Here is a 23,328-nt window from a genome sequence, read left to right as displayed (position 1 = left end):
ACCATATTATATTATATTACTAATATATATATATATATATCAAATAATATTGACATTTTAGATATACCTTATATAATATTCTCTCCGTTCCACTTTGCTTGATTCCACTTTGCTTGATTGTTATTTCTTTTTTGAATGTCTTAAAATATTTGCACGATTTCTAAATATAGATATCTAAATAATTATTTTTTTCATCATAATCTTTATAATTATTTATTAAATGAAAAAATAATTTTTATTGACTAAATTCTTAATATGCACATTTTGTCAAACCATGTACAGAAAATGACACGGAGGAAAAGAATATATAATATAATTTTTTTATTTTATCCAATATGATTAAATTAAAATAATAAATTAATATGAACAATTAAAATTGATATGACCGAATAGTTCTGGAACGATACATGTAAAAAATATTAGTTAGTGTTTTACTAATCTAATAATGATCAAAATGACTATGATTATTATTTGAATGAAAGTACTCTCTATCATGTTTTGCAATTCTTCTTTTTCTTCAAAAAATCAACAATTCCCTTTCCAACACATAAGCAACAAATATATTTTCCTCTAACAAAATTCGTGTACAAATTGAATGCATGAGCATTTTCCTTTGATCAGTAATATAAAGATATGAAAACAAATGGGTTAGGATATCAAACATAAAATCAGAATCCATCAAAAATCGATTAGTGTAACATCGTCTGGAAAATTGCAGCATAACTAGGTTCATGCAACTATTCACTAGTGAACTCACAAAGTCATTAGCATCACCTTGGATTCACCTCTTTGGAGAGCAAGTCGCTATTGCACAAACTCTGTACTCTGCATCGTATCCAAGTCCAGTAAGAGTAATGGCTAGCATGTCAATTTATTTCAATAACCTTGTAGCTATATATCCTTCAATAACTGCAGCCTCAGAAGTCAGAACCAAAACATTTGTTGCACTAACCTTCAGCCACTCGAGCAAAATTGCTGATTCATACAAGCTCAAGCACCTTATACCATTAATCCAATTAAACTAAACAGACCGTGCAGTTGAGATTTCTCAACTTTGCTCATGCAGTGAATTTGCAATTGTTTTTCTAACTTCATTGCATAGAAGTTCAGGATTACTTCCTTCTACTGGCCGATGAATAACAACTGTCACAGACCCACAGTTCAAGATACTTTCCATTCCAGGTGGCATGATTTTTCCAGTCCCCATAAGTGTAATAGGGACTACAGGCACCCCAGTTTTTGCCGCCACGGAGAACGCACCTTTCTGAACATCAACAGAAATCAAAAAAGAAAGAAAATTAAGAACTGAGTTTCAGAAAAATGTTGCAATCTTCCTCCAAAGTTTATCTAGCACTGTTCAGATATCTAGCAAGAGGAAGATATGTACACACCACATCATGGAGGTTTGTCCTTGTTTACGTTTCTTCCATTATTGCTTAAACAAAATTAACCAACCTTATACCTACAAAATACTTTATCACACAGCAAGAGTAACATTTGGAACCATAGCATGATCTTTACCTTGAAAGTGCCTAATTTCCCATCTCTACTTCGTGTTCCCTCTGGGAAAAAAAATACAGAAGCTCCCTTCTTCACTAATTCAATGCAACGTTTTAGACATTCCTGTAAATAAAAAGAATCAGACTTTCAAACCCAAATCCAACGACACGAGCACAATCCATAAAGAATAAAAGAAAAGAATAAACTACACAATCTTTTACATTACCATCTAGTAAAATATAAATAAACAATACAGCTGCATTTATAAGAACAAGGAAAAAAAATGTTTTACCAACTGACTTCTGCTGTCCATACGCTTCAGGGGAATGACACCCAGCATAAACATAGCCCACCCGATGATGGGAAATAGAAATATAGCAGTCTTGCTTATAAACTTAAAACTTCTTCCAAGAGTGAGAAGCGTGTATATATCCAGAAAACTCTGGTGGTTTGAAACATATACAGCAGGAACATCTGAAGATGGGAGATTCTCCAATCCCTCATACTTGATTTTAAGAAACGGTGCGACAGTCAATCTCGCCCAAATTTTGGCAATGAAAAACTGTGCTTTTCTTTGGTATCGATCCAACAAGAGAACAAAAGGATGTTGCATCAACATCAGCACAAACAAAAAAATGGCAGTGATAGCAGTAACAGCATAAAAGCAAATTCCTCTGACTTTCGACCCTAATTTAGTTTCTGCAACTTAAAAAAGTTTTTCAGAATACATATTAGCATAACTTTGACAATGAAATAACGCAACTATCTGAAAAAGGCTCCTGGGTGAGACCTGATAGTGGATATGCCAAATCAGGGGTCGCACTTCCCACAAGTTCAGATCTTACGACTGTCTTTCTTGGTAACTTATTCTGTTTATTCACTTTATAATCAAAAAGTGGCCATTTGAACTCCTCTTGCAAACAATAAGTCCAAAACACTCCCACATGCTTTCTTGTGATGTGCAAAGAGCCATTTGAAGGAGCTATTGGAACATAAAAGCAACTATTTAAAAGATCTAAAATGATCAAACTAAACAATTAAAGGGTTGAATACAACTAAGAGAAAACTATACATCCTAAAGAAAGAGAATAGAAATGTCGAAATTCATATGCCATGAAATTCACATATTGCAGAAGATAGTTTTCTAGGAGACTAAATTAGACTGCCATATATTCATGTCAAAGATCTAGTGCCAAATTGTTTCTTGGTGCACAAGCATAAAAAGATGCTAATATTGATATAAACATAGGTATCATAATTTAAGATCATCATTCTATTATGTAGTAAAGAGCACCATCACTTTTCTATCCAGCACAAGAGCTAATCAATTTATAAAAAAGTGTGTGGTCGCATTCCAAAGTGCATATCTCAAAACGAGTAGATCCACAGAAAGTGACAACTAAAATCTCTACTTGTCAGTACTAAAAGCCAATAAAGTGGAAAGGAGAAAGCTTCATAGAAGAGATCTGATAACAGTGGCAGATTAGAAACAGAAGCCATAAACAAAGCAGTGGTTCCTGGGCCCTCTTTAGAGAAAATATAAACCAAGAAGCATTAAGACCTTAAAGGAAAGTGCATGCAAAGCACACAGTAAGCCCACAAAGAATGAATACAAAACACACCATTATTTAATAGCATTACATATGAAATGGAATTGGGATGGCCTTGTAATGCTTAAGTATAGTCAAATTCAGATATTTAGGCTCTATATTTCAAAAGAGTGGCTTGAAGGATGAAAAAGTAACCCATAAAAATTAAAATAGGATGGATGAAATGGAGAAGTGTTACACGTATGCTACATTATAGAAAGATACCTAACAAAGTGAAAGGTAAGTTCTATAGAATGATAGTGAGACTTGTGATGTTATACATGAGTGAATGTTAACCCCAAATGCCAACATGCACAAGATGAATATTACAGAAATACGGATGTTAAATTGGATGTATAATCACTCATTATTGTATGAAATATGAAATGACAACATCCGACATAAGGTGCAAGTAGAACGAGTTGGGGATAAAATGAAAGATGTATGAGATGACTTGTTCATAGCCTACATGGACCCCCATGTTCTCCGGTTTGTAAATATAACACGATGGTGGAGGGAGCTAAACGAGGAAGAGATAGACCTAAACCATGAGTAGAAGTTGTCTCAAAAGGTCTACTTTTTGACATTAATGTGGACTTAGCTAGGACCAAAGTGAAATGGAAAAAAAGGATTCATATAGTCGACACTAACTTGTTTAGGATTAAGGCTTGGTACTTGTTGTTGTTGTTGTTGTTGTTATATTATATAAGAAACAAACAGATAAACATCATTTTCTGATGGTATTACTGAGTTGCACAAACAACAATATATATTATTCTTCAAAGCAATAGCAATATGTGAAGAACCATAGTAAAATTCTGTCCAAAGAAATCACGAAGTTAAATTTATTATTGCAATATACTGCCAATCACTCATTTCGTGCAAAGCATATATGAGCAACTCATATGACTATGAATATACTCACAATTACTTGAACTTCTCAAAATTGTTCGTTTAAATGGAGTGTGTCCAAAATGTAGTCCTTTATGAAAATAGAACTGCAATTAATGAAATGCAAACAACTGAGTAAAGAATCAAGGGTAACTTTCTATGCTGAAAGGCATCAATAATCCACAACATCGAAATATTATACAAACAATGGCAGAGAAATAGATAAAGGAGTGGAGAGAGAAGCAGCAAATGATGTCCCCTAACTTCCAACTTAAAATAGTCTTAAGGTCAATGCTTCTAATCATAGGGTTGCTGGCAAGAAGGAGAAATATGGCATTATTTCATTCTTTTATTATAGCCCCACCCAACTCCCCTAAAAAAAAAAAAAAAAGAAATCCATCCACCATCTTGATGAAGAAAAGATGGAAGTACAAAAACTTAATCCAATAATAAATTCCCTGGAAAACATACATTTTTAGTGCAATTATCCTGATTTCATCACAAATAGCAGTCCAAATATCACACACACACACACAAAAAAAAAAAAATCTTAATCTCAATTCATTTCCTCCTGTCATCCTCTTTGATCTTCATATCTGAAGGAATGGACTAGTTCTAATTATGTAGATTCAGATAGAAGTTACCTAACCTCAACCAACCAAAATTAAGAAGAGAATTAAGAAAAGAAAAAACATGTCCCCATCATTTCCCCTCCAATTTCTGAGTAACCGACTAGGATATAACCAATAAAAGAAATTTAAAAAAAAAGGGAAAATGAAATTACTATAGAAATAAACAAGTGAATTAAGAGAAATACCAGCGACGAGAAAGACGAGGAACAAAAACTCGTTCTTCTATTACCTAAAGAAAATTTAGTACCAAAAGAAAATCAAAAACACAAACAAATTAGACTGAAGAAGAAACACGTAGATATACATAAAGAAAGAAAGAAAGATAGATTACAGAGAAGAAGAGGATTATGAATTGGATGAGAAGCAACTTCCATCATTAATCTCTGATAGGTTCAGGACCCCTTCTTGAGTCTGCTCCGTAGATATACAAAGAAAAGAAATAGAGAGGTAGGGTTTTCAGAACGGCAAAATAATTTTATATGGAAATTGCAAATTTCGAGGCGATATTCGTTTCTTTATCCTTTTCGTTGCTTCTCTTCAGAATCAACAAATCCCGCCGCCACTTTGTGGCTTTGGATTTTAACAGTGATACAAGGCGTTGTCTTCTTCTTCATGCATGGAGTTTTTCTTACCATAGAAATATTAAGGAAAAGTGTAAATAAATTGGTCCTTCAATTATAGTTAAATTTATAAATATAGACCCTATTTTCAAATTTTAATTTTAATATTTTCAAATTTTAATTTTAATATTTTCAAATTATAAATGAATGACCTAAAGATTAATAGAAATTATAAATTATGAACTTTATAGTTAGTTTGACTATAATTTAAAAATTAATTTCTCAGTCAAAAGTTGATAATTAAAATATATTATTTTGAATAAAATGACCAAAATATTAATCGAATCATAACTGACACAGAGTTAAAGATCTTATAGTTAGTTTTTTTGGAAATAGATATTTATTAATTACCAATTTATTTTTTTTCAAATATTATATCGTATATTAAAATACAATTTGGAAAAAAAAAAAGGATACATATTATTTAGTGTCTAATTTTACTTATAATTATAATTTATAATTTACATTAATTTATTCTTAAATTTTATTTTATTAAATTATTGAGTTATTTCTTCAAAAAAATATTTTATTAAATATTTTAAAATATTGATTATTTATTTCTTTTTCTTTAATATAATATTATTACTTAATATTTTTATATTGTTAAATTACTTTTCAGCCTCTTATCTAATATAAAAATACACCGTTGAACATAATATTAAATAGTTTAATAAACTTCATATAATAATTAATAGAGTACGATTCTCCAACAATTGAAATTAAGCTTGTGATCTATATATGACATTATTTTAAACGAGTCATGCCATGTATTAACTCATAGAACCCGTCAAACACGCTGAATTAAGGATAAAAAAATAATTTTATTAGCATACATGTCAATTGAAGTGAGTTATACATGTGTATGTAGGGTTTTCTAACACATGCTATGCATATAACTGAACAGATTGAGCTTTGCCTCATACATGACTTATATAATTAAATGGGTTGTATAATTTTTTTATATCATTATTAAATACAAATGACCATTTCCCTAATCGTATCACGCATTAGATAGAGCCGAATAACACATGGGGAGGGTCCATAACTGATGTGGTAGAGTGAGTCGGCCTAGGAGAAATTCCAATGTGGGGTCATTGTTCATTTTCACTGGACGGATTCAAAGTGAGAAAAAGTTCAGAGTTCAGAAAGCCCTGAAACAAGAAAAGCAAGTGCTACCATTTTAAAGATAAATAAAACAGTATCTCATAGAAGAAACAATCATTCCCATGGTAAAAATCATATGAACATGATTGGTGATCTTTCTATCAAATCTTTTTTCATTATCATATAGAAACAGGGGAGGATCAGTAAAACTTGCAACTAAATTAGGTGGAGAAACCATATCCTGGAAGAGTATCCCAATACAGCTAAAATTGCTTTCATTTTTTGAAAGAACCTAAATTGTCTCTTTCTTTTTTCAATATTCTACATAGTACATGCACTTTATGCTACATTTAGACAGAGATGAAATAAAAATACCTTAAACAACCATTTCAGCTTCTCTAACACTGGAAGGGATCCCAATATCCAATCTCATGGTTGGTTTGTATTCATCTGGCACAGCAGCACCTGCTTGAATGCACATCTCCACAACAGCAGGGGCTTGTCCATAAAACCTCCGGAGCTCCCGATGCAATGGCGACCCTACATCAGGAAGATGCCACACATATCTTGGTGGTATCAGGTCATCAAGCACAGCAGCCTGCCAACCATGTTGCCCATTTCGTTGTTGATGCTTGTTGGCCCCACAATTCTGTGCTTTGTGTCCACGGGGTCCTACATGCACCTCTGGACAATATCCACAAACTCTCACTGTGTACACCCTCATTAACTTCTTGGCTCCTTTCCTCATATTCTCCCATGCTTGTAGTGTTTCCTCCGCAAGAAATTTGGTTTCTTCTTCATTAGATGGGGCTACTATTTCTGAGTTGGGTATTTCAGTTAGCAGAGGCTTTACAGGAACTACTGGTTCAGGATCCGGCAGGTCACTTTCATCTGCATCAACAAATTCACTCCTATTTATGCGAATGATTGGCTTTCTTCTCCTTTTTGTGGGATATTCAGGAATTTCAACACCTGCTTGGATGCAAAGCTCAACAACCGCAGGAATTCGGGGGACTGAAAATCTCTCTGCATGAGGTATACGCTTTCCTAGACGGTCAAAAAGGTGATAGGATTCTATGGGAACGAATATATCTTCAATAGCTGCATTTGTCCACTCATGTTGGCCCTTGCGGAGGTTAGCATATTTACTTCTGCATGTCCTAAATGGATGTCCTTCAGGTCCCACATGAATTTCATTACACCACCTGCAAATGATAGGCAACATCCAATATAGCAAATTCATCAAAGAGTTTCAAGAACTAGCAACTATTCTTTGCATACATGCATCTATGCGCTGTTTTGATAAAGAGTCTATTCTTTCCAGGCATTAGTGTGACCAATAAATTATATAAATAAACAAGTAAATAACAATCAGTATGATGGTCAACCTGCCAAGATTAACAATCTAGATGTCCCATACTCACTAAAACACCATGTATAGATTCCACAATCCAGATTCTCTTAGATCTCCTGTCATTTATGTTTTTGGGCAGTAGAAGACAGCAACTGATATCAGATATCATCAGATGTGTTCATATTTTGCGCATAATAAATGTTAGCAGACAAAAGGTGATAGCTTATAATTTGAAAAGTACATTGTTCCTTTACAATGGCACAAATGTTTCTACATTTCATCGGTGAAGATAGAGAAGAGGATGAAAATTACCCACAAGCATGCACAGGGACCACTGTCATTAATTTCTTGAGATTGTTAATCAAGACAATCCTTGCATTGTATACATCATAAGCAAGCGGTATAAGGCTCTTAACAACCAAGCCAATCCTTGGAGGAGGGGGTCGCCCTTTAGGCTGGCCTTTCCTGTTCTTCATTCTCTCCCTTGCAGCTCGTCTCAATTCAACTATGGGTACTGGAAAGGGCTTCTTTTCCTTGTTTGAATATTTTCGAGGAAAATCAACATTTTGTGGATGTTCATTTGTGATGACCAAGGCCTTCGGTTTCCACAACTCTCTTGATGTTACTGCAGACTCAAGTCTAAGCTTATTGCTACTATGCTGCAAGGGGATGGGTGAGAAAAAAAGGAGTTAAGGAGCAGCAGTAACATGGGAGACAAACAAATCAGGCTTAGACAAAAAAAAAAAAAAAAAAAAACATGAAAAAGTAAAATTTCAGAACAATGTTATGCCTGCGTGAACTTTCTGTTTACTGTCTTCAATTTAACAGTGCCTAATATGAAGTAATGGTGTATTAAAGAAGTAACTTGGGTAAAAGATGACTCATTTCAAATTAATGTAAGCTATTTTTCTTGACTGTTGGATGACAAGGTAAAGAAAAATTGTCATTCAAGGTGTGTCACCTGAAGTCTTCTTGATCAAAATGCTCATGAAGAAGCATTTCCTAGTTTTATTTCTGCCACAAGTATCATGTGTCAGCATCCTTTATGTCCAAAGGATTCATCATCACAATGCTAATTAATAAATCAATAGAGTATTTTGGCATCTTATGGCCATATAAAAAAAACCAGCATATCAAACATCAACGCTTAAGACTTAAGATTTATATTAATAGGTCTCAGGTTCAAAATTTCAAATCTTAGGTAAGGCGGGAGGGGCTCATGGGGAAGTACAGAGCTATCCCCTGTTATGTAGGGCATTTAATTCCGACACCAAATAATAATAATAATAATAGTGAATGTCTAATTGTTCAGTTAATCACATATAGATACAGTACAGTAGCAAAATGCAAATATTTGGTCTTCGACAACTACTACAAGGACAAAGGAAGCAACTTTTCTGTCTGTTAAACATCATAAATATAGGTTATTTAGTTTCAAAGATTATACACCTCCTAAAGACGTCAAGTAATCTTCTAAGACAGTAATGGAAAGGCCTAAAACACAAACAATTCACACAGAACTAAAATATAGTTGGTGGTGATTGAGAGCAATATCAATGAGGTAAAGCTAACTCAATGACACCAAATGAGCCTACAAGAAAATTTCTAAAGCATCCACCATGTGGATTTCTTATCTTTTTTTTTTTTTTTTGGTTGGCACTTTTACACATTCTATTAACAAGAATCTAAGAACTCAAAACAATATGAAAGCCAGTGAATATTAAACATGCTTCCAACTAAACATTTCTAAATCAACCAATATTTCAATTTTAGCAGATAAAATAACAAGTACCTGTAAAGAATCAAGCGAACTGAGACCAGGGTAGAGGTTAAATTTGTGAACTTGTGGTCTTGGTTGATAACAGACCACAAAAGCTTCAATTCTTGGATGAAAAACTGTCAAGTTACCATGAGATAAAGCCATAGGCGAAAAACAAGAAGCTATAAAATCCACAAAATCTGTGCTCTAAGCCATAAAATTTGAGGCAAGCGAGAAAATACTTTATGTACAAGAAGATAGTAGCTACAGATCAAGCAATCACAGATACAAATTAAAAGAGGGAGAATCGGATGCTCCTAGCCATTGGTGGGAAGACGAGATATAAGAGGAAATGTGTAACACAAGCTACAGCACATTGCAAATACGATCTTTTACCAGATTATGTGGGTCGGTCGGGTCTGGACCGCGTGGCTTTAGCATTCGATAAACAACTTGACCCAACCCGAACAGATCAGTTTACAATTAGCCCTTTACATTGCGATTTCGCAGAATAAATTCTGGTCAACTGTAACGGGATAGTTTATGAGAAGGGGAAGTTTTACCCTTTTTTTTTTTTTTAACAATAATTAATTTGTGAATTGGAACAATTTTTTAAAAGTAAATAAATAAAAATATTCATTGGTTTGCCAAATTATGAAAAAATAAGAAAAAAAAGCCCCTTTTCTCCTTTTCTTTTTTTTTTTTTTTAAACCTATTTTAAATCATTCATTAAGAAATGTCAACTTAAGATTTGTTGTTGTTGTTGTTGTTGTTCTATTATATAAGAAACAAACAGATAAACATCATTTTATGATGGTATTACTGAGTTGCACAAACAACAATATATATTATTCTTCAAAGCAATAGCAATATATGAAGAACCATAGTAAAATTCTGTCCAAAGAAATCACAAAGTTAAATTTATTATTGCAATATACTGCCAATCACTCATTTCATGCAAACCATATATGAGCAACTCATATGACTATGAATATACTCACAATTACTTGAACTTCTCAAAATTGTTCGTTTAAATGGAGTGTGTCCAAAATGTAGTCCTTTATGTAAATAGAACTGCAATTAATGAAATGCAAACAACTGAGTAAAGAATCAAGGGTAATTTTCTATGCTGAAAGGCATCAATAATCCACAACATTGAAATATTATACAAACAATGGCAGAGAAATAGATAAAGGAGTAGAGAGAGAAGCAGCAAATGATGTCCCCTAACTTCCAACTTAAAATAGTCTTAAGGTCAATGCTTCTAATCATAGGGTTGCTGGCAAGAAGGAGAAATATGGCATTATTTCATTTTTTTATTATAGCCCCACCCAACTCCCCTTAAAAAAAAAAAAAGAAAAAATCCATCCCATCTTGATGAAGAAAAGATGGAAGTACAAAAACTTAATCCAATAATAAATTCCCTGGAAAACATAGATTTTTAGTGCAATCATCCTGATTTCATCACAAATAGCAGTCCAAATATCACACACACACAAAAAAAAAAAAAAAAAAAAAAATCTTAATCTCAATTCATTTCCTCCTGTCATCCTCTTTGATATTCATATCTGAAGGAATGGACTAGTTCTAATTATGTAGATTCAGATAGAAGTTATCTAACCTTAACCAACCAAAATTGAGAAGAGAATTAAGAAAAGAAAAAACATTTCCCCATCATTTCCCTCCAATTTCTCAGTAACCGACTAGGATATAACCAATAAAAGAAATTTAAAAAAAAAAAAAGGGAAAATGAAATTACTATAGAAATAAACAAGTGAATTAAGAGAAATACCAGCGACGAGGAAGACGAAGAACAAAAACTCGTTCTTCTATTACCTAAAGAAAATTTAGTACCAAAAGAAAATCAAAAACACAAACAAATTAAACTGAAGAAGAAACACGTAGATATACATAAAGAAAGAAAGAAAGACAGATTACAGAGACGAAGAGGATTATGAATTGGATGAGAAGCAACTTCCATCATTAATCTCTGATAGGTTCAGGACCCCTTCTTGAGTCTGTTCAGTAGATATACAAAGAAAAGAAATAGAGAGGTAGGGTTTTCAGAGCGGCAAATTTCGAGGCGATATTCGTTTCTTTATCCTTTTCCTTGCTTCTCTTCAGAATCAACAAATCCCACCGCCACTTTGTGGCTTTGGATATTAACAGTGATACAAGGCGTTGTCTTCTTCTTCATGTCTGGAGTTTTTCTTACCATAGAAATATTAAGGAAAAGTATAAATTGGTCCTTCAATTATAGTTAAATTTATAAATATAGATCCTATTTTCAAATTTTAATTTTAATATTTTCAATTTTTAAATGAAGGACCTAAAGATTAATAGAAATTATAAATTAGGAACTTTATAGTTAGTTTGACTATAATTTAGAAATTATTTTCTCAGTCAAAAGTTGATAATTAAAATATGTTATTTTGAATAAAATGACCAAAATATTAATCGAATTATAACTGACACAGAGTTGATCTTATAATTAGTTTTTTTGAAAATAGAGATTTATTAATTACCATTTTTTTAATATTATAACGTATATTAAAATACAATTTGGAAAAAATAAAAGGATAAATAATTATCTAGTGTCTAAATATAGTTTGTAAATAACTATAGCTAGAATATATTTTTCATGACGAGAGTTTTATAATACATTTTATTTTATTTTAAAATTTTAAATTGCAATTCATTAAATAGTTTTAAAGTTGAAACATTTATGATGTAGTTTAAATTAGTTGAATTTATTTGCATTTTCAAAAAAGATTAGCTGAATTTGAATTTAACTGTGATTTGAATAATATATAAAAAAATTTGAAATATAGCTTTGAAATAAATATAGTTGGAAAAAACTTATCACAATTAATATTTTATACTAAAAATGCATCTAATATTTATTTTAAATATAATTTAACGAGAAAGGAAAAAAAAATTATATATTCTAGACAAATAGAGCAATAAATTCGAATAAAAGTACACAGTATATTACAATAATAGGAAATCATTAATAATATTATAATTGAGAAAATTTAAAATTAATAAAAATTATATATTAAAACCATGCATAGCATGGATCTCACGCTAGTTTTATAACAGAAAATAAACATTCCATTTGGTTTTTAACCGATTTTGTTCAGAAGGGATTTTCTGTTACAAAATTGAAATATAGGTAATTTTAAGTGACCGATTAAAAATTAGGTAGAATAATAGGATAATCCCTAAATCGAGAGAAGACAAGTGAAAAGTAACCTAAACTTAAATCAAATCATATTTATATAAAATCAAACTTATAAAACCATGTATGTTATGAAAGAAAAAATGATTGCTTATTAGCAATTGTTACTGTAAAAGTTAGAAGAGAAATGATAATTTTCCTGCAAAGAATTCTTTTCAAATGTTTTGATTTTGTTCTTGAAAATCAGTTAGTTGCTTTTCAGTCTGTCTTTTGAAGCCTTAACGCATTTCCATTCCATACACTCTTGTTTCTTCATATTGAGTAAATTAATTGATTTTCACCACCAATACTATTAGATTTAGAGGACATCTCTATTCTCTACATGGTCAAATACAATCGCACATCTATCATGATAAAGAAGTGACAGAACAGAAAAGCAAAAGAACAAATAGAACAATTTGAATAGCTACCGTCTAGATAGGATTTGATTCACCTCTCATTACAGAAAATGTTTCACAGGAATTTAAGAGAACAAGCATACTATTTTTGGCAGACTGTAATTTGTTTATAACAGCACACGATTGAAAGCACCAATGAACTTTTTTAGAGGACAGACACTACTCATTTGAGGAGTGTCTTGACAATAGATTTCACATTCAACTTTTTGAGATCTGTATAAGATTGTCCACAGCCGACGAACATTACTGGTGCGCCAGAGATGTATACCATTGACAGCGCAGCACCAACCTACACCATCAAAAACAAAATATGGAACACATTTAGAGAAAACTGGAGAGAGAGAGAGAGAGAATGGATAAGGAATTGCTTGTCACTAGTGCAATTCGCTCTACCTTATCATCAATTGTATCAAACTTGGTAAGCAGAATGCCATCGATTAATCTTGCATTAGGTGAAGTAGAGAGATCGGCTAGTTTCTGTAAAGAAACAAAGAATATCGCTTGGTAAATTCAGTCTGAGAAAGAAGAACATTAGCTAGTGAAATGCTTGAATTAAGAACTGAACCTGGTTGAACTTTGATAGTTGATCAACGGCATCATTTCCAACCAATGCCTCTCCAACAAACAAGACCAAATCTGGATTGTTGAGGTAAATAAGTTTTGAAAGAGCTCTCATCAATGGTTCATTATCCTGAAATGCATGACAAGTGCATCGTCATCATCATAACAATAATAATAAAAGGAATAAGCAAATAGATGTGTTAAATCCATTTCCCAATACTCAATTTAATCAAATTCCTACTCCCAAACTACTAGGGTTGCTGTGAGGATCCGTTGGCTAAAGAATTTAGATATTTAGGATATATCAATAAAACATCATTGCTACTAAGTTTTGATCCAGTTATGTGATCATGTTTTGCATTTTGAAAGCATTTTGATTGCTTTCAATAAAAGATCAAAAGAGAACTTTCATTATGAACAAGCAAATGTAGAACACCAAAGAAGTTAGAAGCAATCATCAAACTAATTCATATGCTGGACAATACTAGTCAACCCTCATTATCAGTTCACAAGGTACCTGCATTCGACCAGCAGTATCAACAAGAACTACATCAGAACCATTGCGTGTAGCCTCCTGAATAGCTTCCTTTGCTACAATGGCAGGATCTTTCTCATAGCCCTTTTCGAATATTGGGATCTACCAACAAAAGTCAGAAGTTCAATGCTCAGCTTCCATCAACCACACATTATCAAACAGACAATCTGCTGCAATAAAGAGCCCAGAAAAAGTTGCTGCTCATAAGACATGACATGACACCAATTTCGTACCTGAAGTCTGCGTGCATGAGTGCGCAGCTGCTCTACAGCTCCTGACCTAAATGTATCACAAGCAGCCATCATAACACTAATGTCATGCTGCAGAAGCCAGTATGCTACCTGCAATGTACAAAAATAACCCATGTATCAGAAAACAGGATGCTATGATGATTAGATCTTCAAATGCCAGGAAAGCAAGAGTGAGAACAGCATCAACTGAACCTTAGCAAGATTGGTGGACTTTCCAACCCCATTGACACCAACAAAAACAACAACATATGGCTTTCTCTGCTCCTTGGCAGCATGTACATCTCTCAGTATGTCAATAGAGCGCCTAGGAGTTAAAATTCGAACAAGAGCGTCTTCCATTGCACCCTGTAGCCATATGGCATGATGATGAATTTATTGCTACGTCAAATTGGGAGGAAGCAAAAATAAGAAACCAGATGTTCCAGATTCAACTAACCTGCACGGTTGAGGATATTCTTGTGAAAGATGCCAGCTTTTTACCTTCAAGACTTGCTGAAACTGATTCGCAAAGCTTCTCAGCTATCTCCTCAGCCTGAAATTTCCCCAGGGACAGAACTTCATAAGCATGCAATGTGAAACTGATAAATAGTGGTCAACTAAGGAAAAATTCATGCAAAAAAAAAAAAAATCTGCTGGATAAGGCAACATGACAATTTCTTTTTCTTTTCTTTCAGATAACAAAAGGCTTTATTGAGAAAGGAAGAAAAGCGTACACAAGGAAAAAGATAACAAACAAGAACATACCACATTCTTGGTCATCAACCTATCCTTGAGTGCTTTCAAAGCTGGTTCCAGATCTGACTTCTCCAAGTTTGCCTTTCCTGCAATACTGAGCCAAGGAAAGCGCATGAAATCTGATGCATATATCAAAGGACTACATTCTAAAATTTAGTTAGTTTCTGCTTGGTCATCATAATTCATTTTCTAATAGTGAAATAAATTAGAAAATGAATTCTGATGCTAAATATAGTTTGTTAAAGATACATTTAAGCCCTTGAAAATGCTTTATATATATACCATTCCGAAATTCACCTAATATACACATAATCCAAGAACGAACAATAATTTTAATATTAAACAGAAATTACCTCTGAAACATAGATGAAAACCATCCCTTCTTCTTAGTGTCACGCTTGCTATCTTTCTCCTCTTCCTCATCTTCCACCTCACTGTCACTACTAATAATTTCTTCTTTATCCATCATGCTTTCACCATGATCAGTCGCCACAACCTCTGCATGCCCATTCCCATTCTCCTCCACAGGATCTGTAAAGTCCAATTTGGACTCTTTAGGCGAATCATCCCAAACTCTCTTCTGTTTTGTTATCTTTTTCTTTGGGTCCACATTGGCACCCTTACTAACAACAGTATCAGTTTTCTTTCCACCTTTATTTCTAAGCTTCTTAAGCTTGCTTACATCAAAAGCTCCAATATTGGAACTAGCATTTTCTTTACCGTTAGCAACATCTGACCTAGACTCATGAATATCAACATGATTACCGTTGGAGTGTCCATTCTCCAATTTGTAACCCTTTCCCTTATCACCATCTCCACCATCATTCGCTCCACCTTTTTTCTTATTTCCTCCTTCAAACCCACTTTTTTTAACTTGCACTTGCTTCTTACCATCATTCACAGGCTTAATTACCTGCTTCGATTTTTTCAACTCATCAGCTCGAGCTTCTGCCTCTTTCCTAAGTTGCCTAAAAGTTTCATCAAAATCATTATAATCCACACGCTTTGGATCATAAATCTCCGAAAACTCACGCTTAACCATTGCAAGCAGCTCATCAACATAAAGTAAATGAAGAATCCGCTGATAAACAGCAACAAACACAAGACCAAGGTCGTTATGGAAAGTCCATTTGAGGGTGTATGCAGCACCAGGAGCATCATAATTATAAAATGCTGCACCTGATCTTTCTTCCAAAAGACATGATCGGATCAGTGTGTCAATTGGTGATCCTTTCAGAGCATTTCCAAGCTCTTTACATGTCCAGAGGATTAATCCTCCTCTTGTGAAGATTAGCAACTGCTCTAACATCCTTAATTTTTTTTAAAAAAAAAACCTGCAATCAAATTCTAAAAATCAGATTAAAAAAAACCACGAGTCGATCCATAACAATAAATAAATAAAATCCTATAATTAAAACCTCACAACGCCTCAAAATTATATTCTTCCTATAAATTCATCAAATTAACTATTTTTTAATCAGAGTAAAACAGATCGATCTCAGATTAGCCATATCAAATTGTTTTCCGTTACCTAAACTTTACCGGTAAACAAACAGAAGGTCAGAATTTAAAATCATACAAGAGATTACGGATCCAACAATCGTATTCCAATCAAGATCAACAAAAGCCGTTACAAACAGAATAAACAAAAAATAAAAAAAAAAATTCGACATGCAGATCACAAATTTGAATCGAGAGGATAATAAAGACATACCTTTTTCTTTTCTTTTTCTCTTTTATTTCTGAGAAAAATGAGAAACCTAAAATACAAAAAAAAGGAGAAGAGAAGGATAAAAAATGGAAAATCTGAGACAAAAAGGGAAAACAAAATGAGAATTTGTGAATGTTCCACTATATATATTGGGCTTTTTTCTTATAATGTCTATATTTTGACTAGGTTCGATGGCCGGCGAAGGACATTGTGCAAGCCGCTGACCCGAAATTGGGGCCCACCAATTTGTGCGCGGTTAAAAAAAATTTGACACCCGCGGTTAAAATAAAACGACCGACCATTACAAGCAACAAACTGAAGCAAACGACATCGCATTACATTTGGCAGACTATGGCCCTGCTTATGCTAGTACCTAGAGGTTGAAAATTTTTTTACAACACAGCGTACACTTACCACTGGGCTATATTTTAATGTATCAAAACTCGATAATTTAGTTGATAAGGATGTAAACCTCCAAGATTCAATGTGATTGTGGACTACTTAGTGAATTATATTAATATTATTTATGAACCTTTGAAGTACTTCAAGTGGTATTGAAAACAAAAAAATAAAAGATATGTAGAGACCAAAAATATTTATTTTGATTAAAAAATGGCAAGAGAAATCTTGCACATCAAGATAAAATCGGTTTAATGTATGGAATTACCTCTGAATTTTAGGATTTTATCTCTATTTCATCTTGAAATTTTGAAAAGATCGATCTATCGTATATTTGAAGTTGTAATTTTTATTATAAATAAGCACTTTTACTTTAGGAGCATTGACGGGTCTCTAAGAATCGTTACTAAGAATTACAATCTCAAACCAAGGTGCAAGGTTAATTAGAAAAATAGAAAATTTGTAGGTGTTTATGCGATAAATTATGCAAATATTACTTAATTAATATTACTTTATGTGATAAATTATGCAAATATTACTTTATGCGATAAAGTTCGGGAGTAATTTTATGTGATAAATTAGAGAAATATTAAATTTGTAGGGTTTTTTTTTGAATGGAAAATTTGTATTTTATATGGAAAATTGATCACAAAAAATTAACCCATCTAGTTCCTGAATTATTACTTAATTAATAAACAAAAATTGATCACAAAAAGCTTGATTGATGGGTACCAAAAAAAAAAAGTTCTATAAATCAGAATAATTACAAATCTCAAACACCAGCATCACCAAGCCAAAATAGCAATGGGATTTGAGCAATAGCAAGTAAAAGCAAGAGATAGTGTCGTTTGCTTGAATGCTTCTCACAATTTCTCATCTCACAAATTAAAATCCTCTTCACAATCTTCACAAAGAACATTCCCATACAGAAGCTTTCCCACAATGTTACTATGTAGAAACAATATCTACATGTGATTCTTGATAATACGGCCACCGACACGGCGGCGAATGTGTATCCGCCGTAAGCAACCACATCAAGTAAAGGCACATCTCCATCTCCTAATGAGCGCAAAGTAGCTTCAAGAAGGAGGAGTTGAAATAGCCAACATAGCAATCCGTTTGCTAATTGCACACTTAAAGCTTCAGGGCTAAACCTATACCATATATATAATAATTTGAATTATAAAAAGATTAATTGTTTATCAATTACCAATAAATTAAAATATAACCCAATATATAAAAAATTATGATATTTTAATATTTTTTCGGTCTGTTCGGCAAAATTAGCCATTTTTATAGTAACGTTTAACTGTTAGTTGTTTGAATAATTTTTCATAAACATAAATTAACTTTTCACAAAAATGCTACTTTAAACCCAATGTTATCAAACACTATAAAAAGAAGGCGTTTAACATTTTGACCAGTTAAAACGCTAAAAACTAGCTAAAAAGTTATTGTCGAACACAGCCAAAATATTGAAAATCTTTAAGGGAATGATCATTTTAAAAAAAAAACAATAATATTGAGAATAAAGAATTTAACTTACTTTCCATTGATGCCCAAAGAGAAGCCAGCTAGAACAAGGTAGGTACCAAATGCCATCAATGGAATGTACAAATCAGGAGCATTTATATCATAAATTGGAGGTTTATAAAAAAGTTCACCGCCAACCTTCTCGGTGGTTCTCATCCAATATCCCTACAAATTGATGAAAACTCTTGTGATTGATAGGACTGAAATCCAAAACCCCTTATTTCTCATATCAGTGAAAAGACTAATCAAACCACATTTAATTGGTAAAAAAAACAATTAAATAAAAAATAACTATTAGCATATTATATGCTTACCCTGTGTAGAAATGGAAATAGAATTATTTTCAACTTGTTCTTCACATACTGATCATTCACTTCAAAATAATACTGAGAATTACACAAATATTTTGTAATCTGTAAAAGGTTTTAGAATCCAACAATTACTACAATGAACAAAAAATTAGAAAAAGAAAGTTGTAAATTGTAAAAATACTTCACTGACATTGCTTTGCACATAAGCTGAGCTTGATCCTAATAGCTTCTCTCCATAAGAACCCAGTTCATTTTTTATGAGATCTGACCCAGCTTTTGATGCTACCATCAACACTTCTTCTACTTGGCTTCCCATTTTCTTATATATTTCTGCAAATAATATATACTATAATAAAATTATAATCTGACAAATTTTTAAATTTTGACAAAAAAATCCAGAGTAAAATGATTATTATTAAAAATTAAATGCTTATTTTTGCAGTGCAAAATGTTAAGAGTCATATCTCATTTTAAAAAAATTATTTTTTGTAATTACCCAAATATTAATAATGAGAAAAGAATGTCCACATGTATTATTTTCTAAAAGAAAAAATAATACATACCTTAAAAATATTATTTGTAAAAGATTCATGAACCTGTTTGTTTTGCCTTTCAAAAAGAAGAAGAATAAACTCTCAATCCTCCAAGCACAGCAGGATGTAAATGTTGCCAACTTGCCATGCAATCACTCCCAAATCTTATTTAGTATTTAGAAAAAAGGAGCATTTTTTATTTTTTATTTTTATAAAAAGAATGATGACCTGGCAATTTAATTTCCAAAGCCCAATAAGTTAAAATGATTATTTATTTATTTATTTATTATGTGGCTTTACCTGATTGGAGCTTGATAAACTTAGTTGTAGAAATATTGCTCTCTGTGGATAATAGTAAGGTCAGTAATATCTGTCACCACAAATCCCTGAAGGGTCCTCACTCCCATATTCCCATTTCCCAATATCAAAGATAACAATTTTTTTTCCCAATACACACGTATTTTCTCCTTTCAGAAAAATAGATGTAATTTAATTTTCAGAAAAATATAATTAATATAATTAAATTATAAAATTCTTGATTAGTTCTTTTTTTTAATTTACCTTTAAAATTTTTTTCAACTCATATTTTAATTAGTTTTTTATTTTAATATTTGTGCAATAGTAATAGTTAATATATTTATTTATGAATATGGATATTAAATACAATATTATGGGAACCGAAATAATTATTTCTTTTAAAAAAAGAAATAGAATTATAATTTATAACATTTTTTTTTGGAAACATAATTTATAACATAAGTTAAAAATAAAGGTGAGATTATTTTTATAGGAGGGGAAGAGTATATTTTCTTTCCGCAATTCCAAGAAAATTTATCCAGCTTTTGGTGAGGCCAACTTTTGTAGGCCAGATGGGCCTTGGCTGAATCAGCGGGCCTGCATTACCAAGATTAGCCCAAAATAATTCTCCCTTAGCTCTACAACTTGCAACCGAACAAAAAAAAAAAAAAGCATTAATTACTATTATCTAATTAGCCGAATGATAAAGTTTGTCTGATAATAAAGAGATAATTTGTCAACCGTAAGTGGTCTTTTTTTTCCATTTATAATTTATAATTTATAATATTACATGATAAATTCACCTGAATATACAGTATACAGTAACAGTCTAATAGTCTGTTATTAACTATAAGTAGTCTTTAAAAAATTAAACAAGAATTTAGGAAATTTTATTAAAATGTTAGTTAGAAAATAAACTGAAATTGAACTAAAATTTAATGATAATAGCATTATAGAAAAATGCATTTCCTAAATTATCAAAATGGAAAATTTAAAAAAAAAAAATCAGAAACGTGAGGTTCTATTTCTTTCCAATTAAGGAATGGGACAATATCTTTGGACGTGTTTGGGAAAGAGTTATAATTTACGATAAGAAGAAAGATATTTTTCTTTCTTTCCCTAAGAATGAAGAAAAAAACAAAATTTAGGTCTAAGCAAGCATTAGCATAGATCAGTATCAACATCAGAATGGCTCTCAAAGAGAAGTCAAATACATGGACCAAAACGACATATCAAATCCGGGATTTCCTCCTTAAAATACAAAGATGTATATCACTTTCTACGGTTGACCACAAATTGTAGACTCGTCTATGGAGTTATAGTTAAATAATTAATCTATTATTTGACTATTCCATGCACATCAATAACATTGTTTCATTTATATAACACAAACCATGTTTCTCTCGTTATCGAGATAACTCGAATTGGAGATCTATTACTACTCATATAGTCATATCGGTGAAAAGACCAACTAAACCACACCTGATTTACTACATAATGTTTAATAACATATAATATTTATATTATTATAAATTGAAGGAGTAGAAACGCTACATCTAAAATGGTTAGCTAAAACTGATTCAAAACGCTGATAGCTATTAATTACAACAATTAATAACTATTAAAACATTTAGTATTATCCAATAAAGCGTTTCAGTTGGGCATTCATTATTTTGAAGTTCTACCAAATGGCTTATCTAATTTTCTTCTTCGTGATATATTCGGCATTAGCTGTCCCATGCATTAATCTCTAAATAATTTTCTGGTTTATCTCTTTTTCAAAAAAAAAAAAAAAAAAAAAAAAGCCCATATCATGCGATTCAAATCCTGAGACTTCTGAATACTTTTTTTTTTATCTTTTAATTGTTTACCGCCCTTAATTGATTTAATTATTTAAAAATTTATCTCATAATTTATAATTCTGACTTCGTTCTTATTCATTTTTGATCAATTTAGTACGAAAATCTTGAAAAAAAAAAAAAAAAAAAAAAAAAAAAACAGGAAATTTCTGTCCCATTGCCATCCCTACTCCAAGCTCTTGTGATAATTGCAAATGATGAACAGTGAGAAGATTATTTTCACATTTTTCAGATAGAAAGTTGGAAAAGCTAAATGAATTCCAGCAAGCAAGTAATGAAGTTAAATTGCACGCTCGCACGAACGTGATGTTAATAAAAACAAGTGAGGAAGCACATCTCGGAAATCATGGCCAGATCTCATCTCAAACAAAAGCAAATTAAATAAAAAAAAAAGGAAAAAAGGGAAATTATTTAGGAAACAAGCAATCTAATTAATTATACTTAACTTTAATTAATTTGGTCCAACTGTTGACCTAAATTATTTTGAGCCATTATTAAATTGGGTACATTTGAGATTCCACCATGATTCATGACATTTATGTAATGGAGCCTAATGATTGTATAGAATTCATGGAATTTCTTTTCTTTTCTCTAAGAGTTCTTGTTTTGATATTTTCAATTATCGTTAGGTGCTTTTTTCAAAAAAAAAAAAAAAAAAAAAAAATTACGGATAGCTGCGATGAAATTTGATTATGGATTTATCAATTATTTAGCTGAGAAAAGACGGATTTATCAATTATTTAGCTGAGAAAAGACAGATTCATTAATTCGATTATTGATCTAATTTCATCATTTTAGAAGAGAGAGAATTTTTTTTTCCGGATATATAATTTAAATGCATGTGTTTTATTTTTTAACTAAAACAGATTCATTAATTCGATTATTGACCTAATTTCATTATTTTAGAAGAGAGAGAATTTTTTTTTCCGAATATATAATTTAAATGCATGTGTTTTATTTTTTAACTAAACAATAGAATGTGAATACATTTTATAAATTTAACCATCCATGGATTTCACATTTCATTGGTCCAACCACTTAAAAAATTTTAAAATAATAAAAAAAAGAAATAAGTTTTTTACTTCTAATTTAAAATTTAAACTCACGTTTCAAAAAATTTATTATTTTTAATTTACGGGTAAGCCTATAAATCAGATCTAAGAGAGTATTTTTTTTTTTTTTTTTTACATGGATGAATGATGATATTGATATCATTTCTAATATATATAGATGTTTAAATTTAGTGGTCTCCAACCCATAAACTCCAAAACAAAATATTTTTTTCATGTACATAAAATATATTAAAATATGAAATTCCAAATTAATTATTCGGTGGAATTCATTTATGCTAAAAATAGCCGTTAGTGACAAATTTGAGTATTTTATTTCAAATCAAGATTAGTTAATCAATCATATCTAACTATAATAACGACACAAAATCACACACCAAACGGCATGTGTCTTCCCAAAATTTCACAACATCAGTTTCTTAAATAATATAATATGCTCATGCAA

At 31.6% G+C, this 23,328-nt stretch overlaps 4 protein-coding genes across 6 annotated transcripts; all 4 read right to left on the bottom strand.

The window, feature by feature from the left end:
- Positions 1–537: 537 nt before the first annotated feature.
- ATS2 (Phospholipid/glycerol acyltransferase family protein) lies at positions 538–5,259 on the bottom strand. Of its 2 annotated transcripts, none has more exons than XM_037638597.2 (7): positions 4,944–5,259; positions 4,798–4,841; positions 4,015–4,087; positions 2,291–2,482; positions 1,793–2,205; positions 1,522–1,623; positions 538–1,264 (listed from the first exon to the last, which is right to left on the bottom strand). In XM_037638597.2, exons 1-7 carry the CDS (start codon positions 4,987–4,989, stop codon positions 1,049–1,051), a joined length of 1,086 nt encoding a protein of 361 aa, XP_037494525.2. In that variant the 5' UTR covers positions 4,990–5,259; the 3' UTR covers positions 538–1,048. The 2 variants fall into 2 exon arrangements, with proteins under 2 accessions (XP_037494525.2, XP_089580915.1); XM_089724789.1 differs by having other exon boundaries at positions 1,793–2,199; positions 4,944–5,258.
- Positions 5,260–6,033: 774 nt separating this feature from the next.
- On the bottom strand, positions 6,034–11,653 carry APO2 (APO RNA-binding protein (DUF794)). Of its 2 annotated transcripts, XM_012216129.4 has the most exons (7): positions 11,388–11,653; positions 11,242–11,285; positions 10,451–10,523; positions 9,483–9,586; positions 8,003–8,349; positions 6,712–7,541; positions 6,034–6,383 (listed from the first exon to the last, which is right to left on the bottom strand). In XM_012216129.4, exons 1-6 carry the CDS (start codon positions 11,431–11,433, stop codon positions 6,713–6,715), a joined length of 1,443 nt encoding a protein of 480 aa, XP_012071519.1. In that variant the 5' UTR covers positions 11,434–11,653; the 3' UTR covers positions 6,034–6,383; position 6,712. The 2 variants fall into 2 exon arrangements, with proteins under 2 accessions (XP_012071519.1, XP_089580914.1); XM_089724788.1 differs by lacking the exons at positions 6,034–6,383; positions 10,451–10,523; positions 11,242–11,285; positions 11,388–11,653 and having other exon boundaries at positions 6,537–7,541; positions 9,483–10,432.
- A 1,419-nt stretch (positions 11,654–13,072) lies between these two features.
- Positions 13,073–17,039, bottom strand: LOC105633524 (signal recognition particle receptor alpha subunit family protein). The gene is made up of 10 exons (XM_012216130.4): positions 16,885–17,039; positions 15,524–16,504; positions 15,180–15,264; positions 14,872–14,967; positions 14,628–14,780; positions 14,418–14,525; positions 14,167–14,286; positions 13,654–13,779; positions 13,482–13,565; positions 13,073–13,377 (listed from the first exon to the last, which is right to left on the bottom strand). Exons 2-10 carry the CDS (start codon positions 16,477–16,479, stop codon positions 13,252–13,254), a joined length of 1,854 nt encoding a protein of 617 aa, XP_012071520.1. The 5' UTR covers positions 16,480–16,504; positions 16,885–17,039; the 3' UTR covers positions 13,073–13,251.
- Positions 17,040–18,052: 1,013 nt separating this feature from the next.
- LOC105633611 (uncharacterized) lies at positions 18,053–19,440 on the bottom strand. Its single transcript, XM_012216239.1, has 4 exons — positions 19,315–19,440; positions 19,128–19,226; positions 18,827–18,978; positions 18,053–18,434 (listed from the first exon to the last, which is right to left on the bottom strand). Exons 1-4 carry the CDS (start codon positions 19,438–19,440, stop codon positions 18,053–18,055), a joined length of 759 nt encoding a protein of 252 aa, XP_012071629.1.
- Between the last annotated feature and the right edge of the window lie 3,888 nt (positions 19,441–23,328).

The sequence above is a fragment of the Jatropha curcas genome, chromosome 8, assembly GCF_041381405.1.
Source record: "Jatropha curcas cultivar XTBG-Jc1 chromosome 8, XTBG_Jcur_1.0, whole genome shotgun sequence".
In the NCBI taxonomy this organism is placed as follows: domain Eukaryota; kingdom Viridiplantae; phylum Streptophyta; class Magnoliopsida; order Malpighiales; family Euphorbiaceae; genus Jatropha; species Jatropha curcas.
The sequence above is the reverse complement of the archived record's forward strand: the minus strand, read 5'-3'. Positions and strand labels throughout refer to the sequence as shown.

Coding starts and splice junctions, on each gene's coding strand:
- ATS2 (XM_037638597.2), bottom strand. CDS start 4,989: ATGATGGAAGTTGCTTCTCATCCAATTCATAATCCTCTTCTTCTCT. Junction 2,483..4,014: donor TTTGAGAAGTTCAAGTAATT/GTGAGTATATTC, acceptor ATGTTCCAATAG/CTCCTTCAAATGGCTCTTTG. Junction 1,624..1,792: donor TGGACAGCAGAAGTCAGTTG/GTAAAACATTTT, acceptor TTTTATTTACAG/GAATGTCTAAAACGTTGCAT.
- APO2 (XM_012216129.4), bottom strand. CDS start 11,433: ATGATGGAAGTTGCTTCTCATCCAATTCATAATCCTCTTCGTCTCT. Junction 11,286..11,387: donor TCATAATCCTCTTCGTCTCT/GTAATCTGTCTT, acceptor AATTTTCTTTAG/GTAATAGAAGAACGAGTTTT. Junction 8,350..9,482: donor GTTCGCTTGATTCTTTACAG/GTACTTGTTATT, acceptor ATCCCCTTGCAG/CATAGTAGCAATAAGCTTAG.
- LOC105633524 (XM_012216130.4), bottom strand. CDS start 16,479: ATGTTAGAGCAGTTGCTAATCTTCACAAGAGGAGGATTAATCCTCTGG. Junction 14,526..14,627: donor AGTCCACCAATCTTGCTAAG/GTTCAGTTGATG, acceptor TGTACATTGCAG/GTAGCATACTGGCTTCTGCA. Junction 13,378..13,481: donor TTGATACAATTGATGATAAG/GTAGAGCGAATT, acceptor TTGATGGTGTAG/GTTGGTGCTGCGCTGTCAAT.
- LOC105633611 (XM_012216239.1), bottom strand. CDS start 19,440: ATGGGAAGCCAAGTAGAAGAAGTGTTGATGGTAGCATCAAAAGCTGGG. Junction 19,227..19,314: donor CAGCTTATGTGCAAAGCAAT/GTCAGTGAAGTA, acceptor AACCTTTTACAG/ATTACAAAATATTTGTGTAA. Junction 18,435..18,826: donor TCTTTGGGCATCAATGGAAA/GTAAGTTAAATT, acceptor TATATGGTATAG/GTTTAGCCCTGAAGCTTTAA.